This window comes from Urocampus carinirostris, chromosome 8 (assembly GCF_059441175.1).
Source record: "Urocampus carinirostris isolate Australia breed hairy pipefish chromosome 8, RoL_Ucar_1.0, whole genome shotgun sequence".
Classification (NCBI taxonomy): Eukaryota; Metazoa; Chordata; class Actinopteri; order Syngnathiformes; family Syngnathidae; genus Urocampus; species Urocampus carinirostris.
In genome coordinates this window covers 30896624-30910516 of record NC_142356.1, presented here as the reverse complement: position 1 = coordinate 30910516, position 13893 = coordinate 30896624, and the positions used below count along the sequence as shown (strand labels likewise).

Sequence of the window (13893 nt, the reverse complement as noted above, 5' to 3'; positions counted from 1 at the left end):
TTTTATGACTGTCTATTCTAGTGTCCATTTTGTTTGTTATGATGAAATGTTCAAAACAATTTATTATAAAAAATAAACACATACTATGACAAACAAACTATTCTTCGACTCTTGTGTACTTTTTCTCAATTTCCTGTTTTTTCTTATGTTTCCAAATATAAGCTCCAACACTTTCCTCGGCAACTTAAGCAGTACATGATGGTTGGTTGGATCCCTTAACCCAGGGGTGTCAAACTCATTTTAACTCGGGGGCCACACGATAGAACAAACATTCTGTCGAGGGGCCGTACTAGTAGTTCAAAGAGAAAGAAAAAGAGATAAACAAATAAGAGAAAGAGGGAGGGAAAAGGAGAGAGGGCGGGACAAAGAAAGAAAAAGAGAGACGGAGAGCGTGAGAAACAAAAGATAAAAAGTCGTGAGAGGGAGAAAAGAAAAGGGAGAGGAAGAAAGAAATCCCAAGACAAATAGAAAGACAGGAGAGAAAAGCGAAAAGAAAGCGCGAAGGGTATGAAGAGAGAGACAAGGAAAAAAGGAGGTTAGAGCAAAAGAGGTTAAAAGACACAAAGAGAAAGAGCAACAAAGGAAGAGAAAAAGAGAGACACAGAGAGTGAAAGAGACAGAGTGGGAGAAAAGGGGTGGAAAAGAAAGAGAGAGAGAGAGAGAAATAAAAAACAAGTACAGTGTCTTTGTGAGAGGCACCTGGCTTTGGCAACATCAAGTTGACATATTTCAACCTGCATCTTGTTTTTCTCTTGCGCTTCTCTGAGTGTTGTCTCGCGGGCCTAATCTGGCCCGCGGGCCGCCTGTTTGACAATGTGCTTTAACCACTAGGTCACCATCTTCTGTGGTGTGTGTGTCTTGGGCAAGTATAGCCTGGTGGTGCCCATCCCTATCCAGGCCAGCATATGTTTCCACACGATCTCGAACTGGGGACGTTTCACGTGATAGGCGAATACATGCACTTTTTTATTTATTCGTGCGCTCCCTACATGTTTTTGTCGGCTTGCCCGCGCGTTGCATGCCGGGGAAGTGGGAAGCATCCAGAGGCTGGCGGGCGGACCGTTCGCTCGCCCGTCGTCATAGGCGACCTCATCTCGTCCTACCTCACCGCCAAGCTCCAGCAGCCGGGCTCGTCGAGCTTGACTTCAGGCTCCAGTGAGTTGCCGCCCCACCGGTCCCGCGGAGGAGTCCTTCCCTTGCGTCATGGAAGTTCTCATTGAACGGGTCAAGGTGCGTAAAGAGAGTGCTGTTTGGTTGTCCTGTATCGATGAAAGGAAACGGGAAAGGAGAATCAGGAAACACCTGCTGTCAACGCTAGCTCGCTTCGGCTAGCTTCAACTTGTGGCTCTTGTTAGCTAGCAGCGCCTGATGCTAACCAAGCTGTCCGGTACCGTTCGACGCCTTTGACGGCACTCGTCTGTCCTATTTCACGCTCTCGAATTCAGCTGCGGCCGAGCGTGTGAGCGTATTGTACGTAGTCGAGGTGGACAAACGCGGAAATGACATACTCGTCTACGTCGTCGTTATGAGCTATGCGCTAATGTTCGCCGCCTAACCTTAAGGCTAGTTAGTTTGGACTTGTGACCTATTGAGCTCCAGTCCAAAAAGTTCTAGCATGAACTCCCGCATTGAAGACGACACACACGTTAGCTTGTGTCCTCTACGGCTTTTTGTTTTGGAGTCAGCGCCAGCCCTAATCGTCCGTTAGCCTCCCTCCATGGCAGGCAAACGTGTAGCAAAAAGTGGTCAAACTTTGGTGTACTCGGGCCCTAAGTGGCTCTACAATCTCAAACTACTACTTTTCTTTGGTTCGGCCAATGCGTAAAAATTGAGTGATTCAGCTTGACCTATTACTAAATACACAAGTAGTTCCATGATTCCAAAACGTCAAAGCTGAGTTAAATTTCATGACATCAGTATATTCAGGCGGATCCTGTCATGATCATTTTGCTGAGTTAACTTTTTTTCCTAAGGGGAAATACGTAGGAAAACTACGTATGAAAAATATGAGTGCAGGGACATCAAAATAGAGTACAGTACACATCAGTGGTCGGCGACCACCGGGTGAGGATTGATACTGGGCTGTGGTTTGTTACATATTCGGCTGCACCAAAAGACAAAAGTGCTTTATTATACTGGGCTGCACTAAAAGAAAACCGTTGCCCTATTTTATGTTAATACCTCATTAGAACTCAAAGTTTGAGTGCGCTCATACACAACGCTTCACGGTAGTATTTGAGCAATGATTGATCAGTCGACATGTACTGCTGACCACTTTTGGTCAACTTTGGATGCAATAATGCCCTGATTGAGGCGGTGATGGGGTTTTGGGGTTTTTAAGGGTTATTGTTCTATCTTCGTTATTCATTATCCATTATCCGTTATCGGTCAGTTCATAACACGCTACAAAGCCTAGGAGCCGGGACACTTACTCTCAGCCAAAAGGCCAAGCTAAGGTCCTAGCCCTAAAGCCTTGCTGCGATCATTGCGAATGCACCGTTCCCGGAGGTACTGCAATACCGGGCCGATGCGTGGAGTGGACAGAGCAAGCTCTTATTCCATCTCCGAAATGCAAAAATCAAAGATCATGGCAAGCACTCCTCCAAACACGGTATGTGTTTTAATGCTGAATCCTAACCTCTAGGTTATTAAGATTGAAGATTTCGCTGGAAAAAAAGTGTTTGATTTTGATCTTATCCTAACACTATTTTCACTTACCGAGGCACATTGTACAACAGTGTAATGAAGAATTATGGGAAATATTTTAGCCAAAACAACTTACAACATCGTACCATGAGCTGGAATAGTGTCATGAGATGAGATGAAATGTAATGAATACCTTTTCCCACGTCTTCCAGATCACTAGCGGTCCAGTAATTGCAGTCTATTTTCTTTTTCTTAATGTTATTGGGCTAGGACTGAGAATGTTATCAGACATTGCACTGGTTTGATTTTCAGGAAATGGTGCGGACTACTGGAATACACCATGATACTAGAAGCGCGTACCATGTTTAGTTTGAATACACAATCGTTTTGTGTTCTTTTGACAAGTCTCGTGATTGCCATATTATAGGCTTCCTTAATATTTTTATATCAGTCCTCACTTATAAGTTTTGTCCTAGGGGATGCACTCCAATCCACACAAGTACATTATTATTATTATTTTTATCTTAGTAAAATAGTATGCCATTGTTTATTATCCGTGCTTCATTCTGTTGATCAGCTGCATAACCGTAACATTCATCCATGTCAGAATAGGATTTTTTTTTTCTGCTCACGAGGTATAGGGAAATGTGTTTAATAACCAGTTTTGTTTGACAAAGCTGTTTAAAATTGCACTACAAAAATGATTAAATCAGATAAAGTAAAATTCTTGCACATAAATTTAGTGATTTTTAATTTTCTTACGTTACTTAAAAATTAGGGCCTCGTTAAACTTTTTGTTCCAATTGCAGATAATGTTTGCTAACTTATGGAAATTTTTATCCTTGAGAAAAGAAAATATAGTAAAACTTATAAAATAGGTTTAACATTTAACATCTGAAGTTACAGCAAAACGCTAAACCAAAATGAATAACCGATATTCCCTCTGAGGCATGGTGAACACAAAAACTTGATACTGTGTATTTGGGCAACATGATCATTTAAGCTTTAAAAAAAACTTGAAAGTGGTGCCAGGATTTTTTTTTTTAAAATATTTTTGACTGATTGTGTGTCTCAGATTTTTTTGATCAAAAAGTGTGCTTTGGCTCAGAAAAGGTTGCGAATCACTGACACTCGTGCATTACAAAAAAAATACAGAATAGCCTTACATAAGCGATCATTGGGTCTATTTCTTCTGCACCTGCTCGCCCCTTCTTCCATCCTTATTCTTGGTGCCAGTGCTCTTCTAATGGAAGAGATAAAAGTTGATTAAAAACCATTAACTTCAAGTAGACTACTTGTTTGCAAGAAGCACAGGAAATTGAATTAAAAAAAAAGTTTTTGGTTGGGTTTGCCACATCACTGTAGAAAAGAAAAAAGGCCGGGTACACATTTTCTTTTAAAAATGCAGATTAATTTTGGAGGAAAGTTTATTCTGCTAAATATTGAATAAAGCCTCCTGCCTGAAACACTAATAATGGACCTTAAATCTTTTGGCAAAATTTACTATCAAACCATTGGTTCTTTCAGTGACCAGTTCAGCAGCTTGAATTGAACTTAATCCATTCACTGCAGTTTAAAAATGATATAGAATTTTTTTCCGTGTCTTTAAAAAAATGTAGAATTGATGTTATTTGACCTCAACACTAATGTTCCAGTTTCTTTGAGTGATTTTGACTTAGGGATTATTAGCAATGAAAAAGTTCTGAATCTTCCATACAGAAGTGATATGTATTATAACCAAGACTATGGCATTTAAAATGCTGAGATTTTGAGTTTATTTTTTTACGACAATGATGGAGATTATCTGTTGAAAATGTAGGCAAATAAACAATCAAAATACTTAGAAACACCTTAAAATTGTCTGCATGAACAGAATTGGTTGCTATCAGGCTTAAAGTATAACAGCACAAGCATGACGGTTTTCTTGGTTGATGAACATGTAACCGGTCGATGGAAATGATGGTGATGTTGATGGCCATGGAAATCCTGACACATTTTTTGTATGCTTGGCAGGTGTAGCAGGACGGACGTGTCGCCATGGAGCCTGACGTCATCCGGCTGTATTCTTCGTCCCCACCACCAATGGAGGACACTGAGGAGGACGACGATGACGAGTTTGGCGATTTTGGCGCTTTTTCGACCGTGTCTGCCAGCATCAGCTTCAGCGAGTTGAATGCACAGGGGCAGGCCTCTTTTGACCCGGACGCCTGCTCACCAACGGAGCGTCTCAACGGCCTTTCAGCCGCGCAGGAGGTCAAAACTAACGGAGTGGCTCCAGCAAGTCACTCAGCAGCGGTCGAAAGCTGGGACGGGTCAGCTGTTGACAGATCAGACTCTCGTGCTGCCGGCGGGGATAGCAGCAATATTACGAACGGATTCCCGTGCATAGACATTAAGCCGGTTCCTCAGACGTTTGACAGCTGCCATAGCGGCGACAAAGTTGTTGTAGGTGTGAACGGTCTAGATGAGGAAATTGGTGATTTTGACGCTTTCTTTGACATTGGACACCAGGACGGAACCACACAAGGTAATTGTGACCGCCAGGGATTCACCACAGACAGAACTGGTCCAGACATTGAAGACACACCTCTTGCAGAATTATGTCACACACAGCCAGGCAACCACCCAAGTAATGCCAACTTTGCACAGGACTTATCCGCTACTCACACAATCCAACCTCTCAACGACACTGACTACAACTCTAAAGATGGCGACCAATGCAATAGTGTCAATGGTGCTCATGTCAATGGCATCTATGCTGATGGGACTCATGGCAATGGTGTCTGCGGTGAAAGTGACTTTGTCAACGGCACAAATGTCAACAGTGCCTGCCCAGACAACACCTGTATCGAGGGCTTGTCCGTTGCGACAGAGTCGTCAGAAAATGCAGAGGTTGCTGTTAACAGTGGTTTGTCACCAGCAGCCGCACAGACCAATGTTGGCAGCCCTGGATCTGAGAGAAAGACGTCAGAGACGGAGACTGAGGAAACAGAAACGTCGTTAGGCCGCCCCCTCTCCACAGACGCCCTGGAAGAGTATGGCGACATGAGCACAACAGGCCTCTCCCCTTCACCACCATTTCTCCAAGAGGGGACCGCCACCCCCGCTGACCAAAGCCAGCTGGATGAGGATGAGGAATTTGGGGACTTTGGAGACGCGGGCTCATTTGGCGAGCAATCCTTTATGGACTTTAACCACCAACAAGTGTTCCCGCCAGAAGCCCCTGAAGACTTTGGTGACTGTAATGGGTCTAAACCAGACACTAATGATGAAGAAGAAGCCTCATTCACAAATTTCTCAGCTGCAGAAAGAAGATGGAACGCTTTTGAAAATGCATCCGGTGAAGAGCCGTCGACGGGCGAGTCATGGGCGGCGTTCAACTCTGATGACGCCGATCCAGCCGCTGGCGCTACTGTGGAAGACTGGCATCAGGCAGAACCGTCCAATGTGGACCAGGACAACAGTAGACACACGGTTAGTGTTGTTGATCAAGTTATGAAGGGCTTTTCACAGGACTCACTACTCTTTTTGAAGTAGATATATACTTAACTACTGATAAAAGTCAAAGGCACTAGTGAAATTACAAATTTGCTCTACTTGAATCATATGCTCTTATTGATAGTTCCTATCATGTCATCTGCATCCCAGCAAGATTTGTAGCGGCAACCATATTCGGTTGGTGTGTGCGTAAGTTGACCTTGTTTTTTTGTGATTGACCTCAGAAATATGGCAAACAAAGCTATAGTTCGGTAAAGGCAGTGTCTAAAGGCTGCATTAGGGTGACAAAAGTTCACTGATAAGTTAGACAAACGATTGGAAGAGGGGTTAGGGCTCAATTAAGGCTCTCTGGCACTCGTTTCGGCCGGCAAACTGCTCACGATCATCGGCCAGGTGTTAAAACGCGCCCGGGCCATACCTGGAGGTCATAATGCACTTAGTCAGGGCATTTCTCCGCTCTCTCTTGTTCATTTTATTGCTAGTCTTTATGGTGCTTTTCAGAAGTCGCATTGACTCAAGTTTTTTCCTCCTATTTGTTGGGTATGGGACTATATGTAGTCCGTACGCTTAAACTCTTTAGAGTAAATATGAATGATTACAGATCCAGTTTTTCTTAGCAGGTCAACACTGACATGATTTGAAGGTAATTCTTCACTTTGTAAAAAGTTCCAACTAAGCAGCTTTGAATTTCATTGGCACTTGGTGTAATGACAATAAGACATTCTAAGGCCCGACCAATAATAATTTTAATAATAAAGGAAAATGTTCTTGGGGAAAATAGAGTGCCAAGTAATTCATCAAATTATAATGCCTACATCAAGATTTTATTTTGGGGCAATTGTTTTTAGATTTCCCTTTTTGGGTGCTAGTTTAGAACCCCTTCCTTTCAATTAGTAAGGGTTAACATTGAGTAATTCACTAAAAGAAAAAATATTTAGTTTGCCAGAATCTCTTGCAAAATTCTTCATACATTGCATTTACCTAAGTTGTTTATTATTCCTTGTCAGTTATTGATACACATGAATGTGTATTACATTTATATATTACCAGTGGATACTATTTAGTTCTAAAGTCAACATTGTGGCTTTTTCATTTTTTTTAATTACCAAATATTTCAAAATTGCCATTTTAGAGCAGCATGATAACGCTCTAAACCTAATCCCGTGATACAGCAATATCTTTGTACATAGATTTTCTTGCCATTAGGTTTAATGTTTATCCTATGGCTAAATAAATTGTTCTCGTCTGTTCTTTTTTTGCCACGTCTTCAGGAGGTAGTTTGTAGTCGAGTTGAAAAGTTGCTCGAGATGAGCTTTCCCCTGTCCACCGGGCCCTCCGCCACCACGGAAGAGCAGGTGGTGTCACTCAAGATGCTTGTAGAGGCGGGCAAGGACGTCAGCAGGTAAAGTCACAGAAGGCTGCGCTACCAGCCAATGGCTGGACCTGTTCAACAATGTCTTATGTAGTCGTTTGTGTAGCGTGCTCAGTGGTGGAGTGTGGTCGCAGCTTCAAGACATTCACGAGGCGGTGGGCCTCAGACATCAGTGGGGGGGCTCCTACTGCAACAAAACGCTGCTCAGCTGCCTTGGCATCGACACACGCAACATTGTGAGGGTTTTACATTTACTGTATTCTACTTCCATCTCTAGTATTCTTGACCATTGTTAAAAACTCAAAGAAAAACAATTTAAAACACTACAGTTTGAGACAGTATAGAAAATAATAATGTTGTCTGTGGGAGACAAGTGTCATTTAATTCATTCATTTATACAAAGCTATTGAAATGTTTGACCAAATAAAACTGATTTGTCTGGATCAATCTGATTTTAATTTATTATAATTGATTCAATGAATCCAACAAACTCGATTTGATTTATTGCAAAAAAAAAAAAAATCCTATAGAACATTTTCATACAACATTGATGTATGATATAAAATTAGTCTTAACATTGTCCTTTTCCCTGGTATAACCTGTTTCTATGTCACAATTTACTGGTTAAATTTAAGCTCAACCCAACATTTTGCTACTTGTGCAAAATTATACCTTGCAAGACATTTCGGACGAGACGAAACTTAACAGTCTTCACTAAACCGTAAAAATAAAACTCGTTTGAGTTCATGATATCTTATCGTCAACTGCTATTGACGACTACATATGTCAATATTACTCTTTGACAGGGCTGGATCTGACAGAGTTAGCATTGAGGAATTCGACTGATGGACTTTAATTTTTCAATTCTTTAATCAAAATATCTCTTTTGGTTGTGGTAAAAATCTAAGTCGTGTTATTATGAGGAAAAGACTAAAAGCAGGAGTCAAACTATTGTGCTTTACTCGCTTAAGCCTTGAATCTGAATCTCTGAATCTTGTATTTGTCTTTCATGTTTTCAGCTGTTCACTGGACAGAAGAAGCAGCCGCTCATCGTTCCCGTCTATGCCGCCAGCCTGGTCAGTCACTTACTGGTGTCCCTGGAACCAAAACATATTTTCTTACTTGTCCATGCCTAATGTGTGTTGTGTCCCCAGGGCATGCTGGAGCCCACCAAAGAGCCAGTAAAGCCCATCTCTGCAGCAGAGATGATTGCTTCCATTGCACAAGCACCAGCAATTGCTCCTGATGGCAACTCTTGCCCCTCGGATGTCTCGCAGGTGAGATGAAGGGAAGGGGTTGTCCGGTTGAAACTGTAGTCAACATCCATGCCATCTTTGCAGGAGGTGCTCCCACCTGTCCAATTTGACTGGAGCAGTAGTGGCCTTACCAATCCTTTGGACGGTAGGTGGTAGATCCAAATGTAACAACACAAACATTCTTCCTAACTTACTACTTCACTTCCTTTCTTTTCTTTAGTTAAGATGTTCAAAAGGCAAATAAATGGCCTCTCTTATCAAGTTGTAGGGCTGGGCGATATGGATGAAAAAGTTATCTTATAGAGATTGTTTGGTGCAACTTAAGTTAATTTTTGTTCATATCCAACCAACAGAATCTTGCGCAGATAAAGGATTCTGACCAAGGGTCACAGCCATCTAACCTAGAGTGACATTATGCCTCTTTTCCACAACATGCTTCCAGCTCGCCTCGCAACTGGTACTAAATACTTTTCCTAGTCTCCTTTTCCATTGAAGGCATTGCCATGGTACAGTGGTTTGACATCATCACCTTGCACAGGCGATATACTCCCTCTTTTGGTCAAATTCTAGACCCAGACTACATTAAACTATTATTAAATTATTATTTTTCCATCCAAATTTGTGCCCATTAATGTTTTAAGGTGTACGACGTACACAATTTAAAATGTTCAGAAATATAAAATAGGAGTGTAATTACTTAATTGTCTCTGGAGCTATAATATCAAATTACAATAGGAATATGTGGTTATGAATGCATATTCTTGTTAGGATGTTGTAATAACTCATTATTGTTTAGGCAAGATTAATTTATTTTTTTAGATGTTCTTGACTATTTTTATGGTTCCAAAAGGGTTTGGGCGGTAAAAGTATTTTATTTGCAAAAGTAATATTTTTACTTTACATTCATACTTGTAAATGTTTTACATTGTACTGTTTACTTTATTTAAACTTGACTTCATTGCCATAACTTTGTCCAAATGGAAGGCATTTCATTGACTTGTTAGTTTTAAGTGCAATATCCCGGTTGTGTATTGTTTTTATTTACCTATTATTTGGACTCATTTTCTATATAGGCAAGATAAAAAAAGGCAACTATAATTTAGCTGATGTAATTCTTAATACTGTATGCTAAAAATTGTAAAAAGAAATACTAAAAATGTTTGTTCCCCTGGTAGACATCCTCCACCCCTTCATATTAAGTTTGTTTTTTTATGTTTCTAAAAAAGACACAATATTAATGTTGTGAAACATAAACAGGTTAAAAATATAGTAAAGTCCAAAATTACAGTACAATTGTGATCCAAAAGGAACTTTGATACACTTATTTTAAATGATCGTATAATTTAAGCTAAAAAAAAAAACCTGGTACCTGAAATGAATTTAAAAATATTTCAAACAGACTGAGATTTTTTTTTTAACAAAAAAGTGCACCTTAGCTTAAAGGTTCAAAAGCCCTGCCATATTGTCATGACACACGCTCAAATGTTATTCTATAATAAGCAATCACATACTCTGTTTTTTTTAAATGAAAGAATAGATTTTAAATTGATTAATTTTATACGTGAAGTAAAAGAGGCCAGATTAAATGGCCATTGATTAATTGACACTGCATCGCAACACATGCACCAAAAAAAATATAAGTGAAACATCCGGCAAACATACAAAGATGGACTTCAAGACAAAGAAATACCCAACAGTTTGTTTTTGTTCGTTGTTCTTACCCGTTTAACACACATTCAAACGTTAGCCTGCTACGTTGGTTTATTCTATTGCTCTTCAGCTACCCAGCTGTTAGAAACACTTCAATTTTGTTCCGGCGAGCTCTTACTGGATTCGTTCATCAACTGACCACGGGGCAGAATTACAGTTTCCAAAACTTGGAAAAAAATTGTTTTTTGTTGGGGTAAAACGCGGACAAACAATGATGGCTTGTTTTAGATGCAGCTTTCAGGGAAGCATCATCGCTGACCAATAAGTGGTCGCTAGTCACCGGAATGACGTTTTAGTCCCTGGGACTCGGTCTTGGAACTTCTATCGATAAGGTACAAAGAAACGTGGTAGTAGGGGCCAAGGAAAAGGTAAATTTTTCAGAATGGAAAACCCCCAAAAGTGAGGCAAGGCAGGCAGGAACTGTGTTGTGGAAAAGCGCCGATCGTGTCCTCAAACCTTTTTGGCCCGAAATGGATCTGCCACCCAGCCCTTATCAGGCCAATCACTTCTCTTCATCTTATTCTTTACCTTCCTGTGCTGCTTGTTGGTGTCGTACACACGCACAGCCAGTGGCGGCTCCTTTCTACTAAACCTGGACTTCTTTGGTCCCGTTGACGACTCAGGCTTGTCCTTCTCCACCGCCATTCCAGGTCAGCTGCTGTCACTGTCGTCTCTTGCTGTCTTTCACTCGCTTAATCGTCGTGCTGGACCAGCTATTGCACATCGGCACTCACCTACTAATTCTTTCCCCGTCCTGCAGGCATGGACCCCGAACTGATCGAGCTGACCACAGCCAAGATGGACGCTGGCAGCGCCGGAAGCCGCGTGGTGGACGCTTTCGCCCGCCTCATGTCCACAATGGACAAGACCAGCACCGCCACCAAGTGAGTTTCAGACCATACTTCTTCTTTCTTTATTATGGTTTCTTCTTTTTTCTCTTTTTGCCTTTAATTTTTTTTTTCTATTTTCTTTTTCAGCTGTATTTGTCCCCCAAAAGTAATTTTTTGCATAAGGTTACATATCAATGTTTGTTGGATAAAAGCAACAAAGACTGAAGATGCTTTTGGGACCCGAAAGAGCAGTCCCTTTTTATTGAGCCGTGCCGTAAGAGCCTCTTCTCGAAAAAGACTGAAATCCCATCACTACGAGTTTGAGTGAGAGGAGCTACTCAATTGCTAAATTCTGTAGCACAACACACAATCAGGGATACACCGATGACAGGCAAAATGAGTGAAATGTATTATAACAGTCCTTCATTTAAGGCGTTTAATTTTATTTTTCGGGATTTTTCAGTTCCAAATAGCAACTCATACAATTTACGCTGCTCTGTGTTCATTTTGACACTATATAATAACTGACTGGTGGTGGGCCAAACCAACTTGTAATTTGTAAGGGAGGAATACCCCCAAATGGTAAAACTCCATCTGTTCCGCTGAACGTGGCCAAATAGCTGACTGGAGAATAAATGCACACGTAAGGTTAGATAGTACAAGTGACAGACGCATGTTAAAATTATTTTTCTGACTTCGCCAGCCCGACATAGACCATGACATGAGCCAGGCCTTTGGGAAATCCCCCGTTCTTTCCGTTCAGCCACTCCGGGCATTTGTCACTGTACCAGATATGTCACGAGTAGAGAGAATGTTGTTTTTCTTTTTCTTAGGCCAGACTAAGCGTTGTAAGTGACGAGCATTCTGAATATGTGCAGCCATGCGTTTATCTTTCAGGACATCCAAATTACCATATAATGCCAATCTCTTTATTCAGTTCAGAACTACCAAATTACTTCCGACAATGCCTTTCTTGTCATTTAGTTTAAAAAGTTGTGCGCTTTGTAAAACCTTTGCGAATCGGCTGTACTAGGACCCGTTTTACATCTGACAGTATTTTTGTAGTCTGGCCCAATAATATCAAAAATTCGGTACTGTGACTAAAAAAAGTGTGATCAAACCAAATGCGTATCTATGTGTTGTGTGTATCCTTAGTGGTCTAAAGGATAGGAACTGGCACACTCTGCTGCGCCATCTGGGTTCGATTATTTGCTTCATGTTGCGTCCAATGTAATGCAATTGTGATCAGTGACATAACCTGACTGATCAATCAATGCACTTCATAGAGTTGTGTGCAACCCTAGCCTTACAGCAATTTGATTCCATGCGTCTTAGTCTGGTGTTTCCCATATGAAAAAAAATTCACAAGACTTTAATTTGTGGTGAACCTTATCAGTTGCGCCTTGTAATGTGGAAAATACAGTAAGTTATGCAATTTTGATTTTATTTAATGTGAAAAAATATATTTTTATGCGGTGAGTAATGAGATGAATTTGCCACTGAGCTTGGCATGCTAAACACAATAACGTTGGTTTCCCCTATTCCCACCCCACAGGAAGACGCGGAAGGATGAAAAACTGAGCTCAGAGGCAGCTGAAGTGATATGCAGCCTTCCCGACCTGTCCTTCATGACGGCCAGGGTTCTTATGTTCCCCGCCACGCTCATGCCACTTGCCTCGCAGGCCACACCTGACTGAAGAGCTCTGCATGCACGCACCTGTCCACAGGCCCACCCGCAGGTTTCCGCTTGCAACAGCCCTGTTTTTCTCCAATTTTTATTCCTTTTATCTTTTTTGTGGGGGATCAAAAGCATTTATTCCAGGGAAAGGGGGTTTGGTAGGCTTTCTCCCACACATTTTGCTTGTGCTTTGGTGTGTATATATTCAGGGAAGAAATGCTGACGGTCATTATCAATACCCAAACAATCAATCTTATCAATTCATATTTATGGACTTTGGCTGCTGTGCCTGCTGCTGACGTTTTGAATGTCTCCATGCGCACAGTGGCCGTGTGGGCTTGCATCTTGGGTCTGAACATTGAGGTGCGTGTATGAATGAAGGGACCAATTAGTGCGCTGCGTTTTGTGTGGGTGTATTTGGCAGGAAGAGTCAGGAAAGCACTTTGCACTCAGTTGAGGAAAAATAGAGAATTGTTCTTATTGAAGAAAATAAAATGAAATCACTGGAAGTTATGCCAGCCTTGGTGTGGGCACTTACGTGTATGTACGTACGTGTGTGTGTGCGTGCGCGTGTTTGTTCACCTGACTTTTAGTTTACACAAATAAACTAATTTAAGAGAAAAAGTAAAAAGGTCTCAAATGCAGTTTCTGAATATACAAAAGTAAATGTATGCATTTTAATAACACCAGGACCCAGATTATAGGGTACTTTTGAAATGTTTGACTTTAAATGTTATGCAACCATTTGACAAAATACAGATCAATCCTTTGTTCATCTGTCATCTTGTGATCTAAAACCAATTATAAAATGTCAGGAGCAATAAAGGTAATAAGCCCACATCATAGAATTAAAACCAATGTATTAAATAATAATGGTCCTTAAAGACAGAACATTTATTCACA

General features: G+C 41.1%; 1 protein-coding gene and 1 pseudogene across 3 annotated transcripts; one reads left to right on the top strand and one right to left on the bottom strand.

The window, feature by feature from the left end:
- The first annotated feature begins 979 nt into the window (after positions 1-979).
- Positions 980-13503, top strand: aftpha (aftiphilin a). Of its 3 annotated transcripts, none has more exons than XM_088342356.1 (10): positions 980-1230; positions 4660-6120; positions 7416-7546; positions 7611-7752; positions 8536-8592; positions 8671-8793; positions 8857-8917; positions 11049-11132; positions 11243-11366; positions 12868-13503. In XM_088342356.1, exons 2-10 carry the CDS (start codon positions 4684-4686, stop codon positions 13007-13009), a joined length of 2301 nt encoding a protein of 766 aa, XP_088198482.1. In that variant the 5' UTR covers positions 980-1230; positions 4660-4683; the 3' UTR covers positions 13010-13503. The 3 variants fall into 3 exon arrangements, with proteins under 3 accessions (XP_088198482.1, XP_088198484.1, XP_088198483.1); XM_088342357.1 differs by having other exon boundaries at positions 985-1230; positions 7623-7752; XM_088342358.1 differs by lacking the exon at positions 11049-11132 and having other exon boundaries at positions 984-1230.
- LOC148361613 (U2 spliceosomal RNA) lies at positions 2494-2583 on the bottom strand (annotated as a pseudogene).
- Positions 13504-13893: the final 390 nt, after the last annotated feature.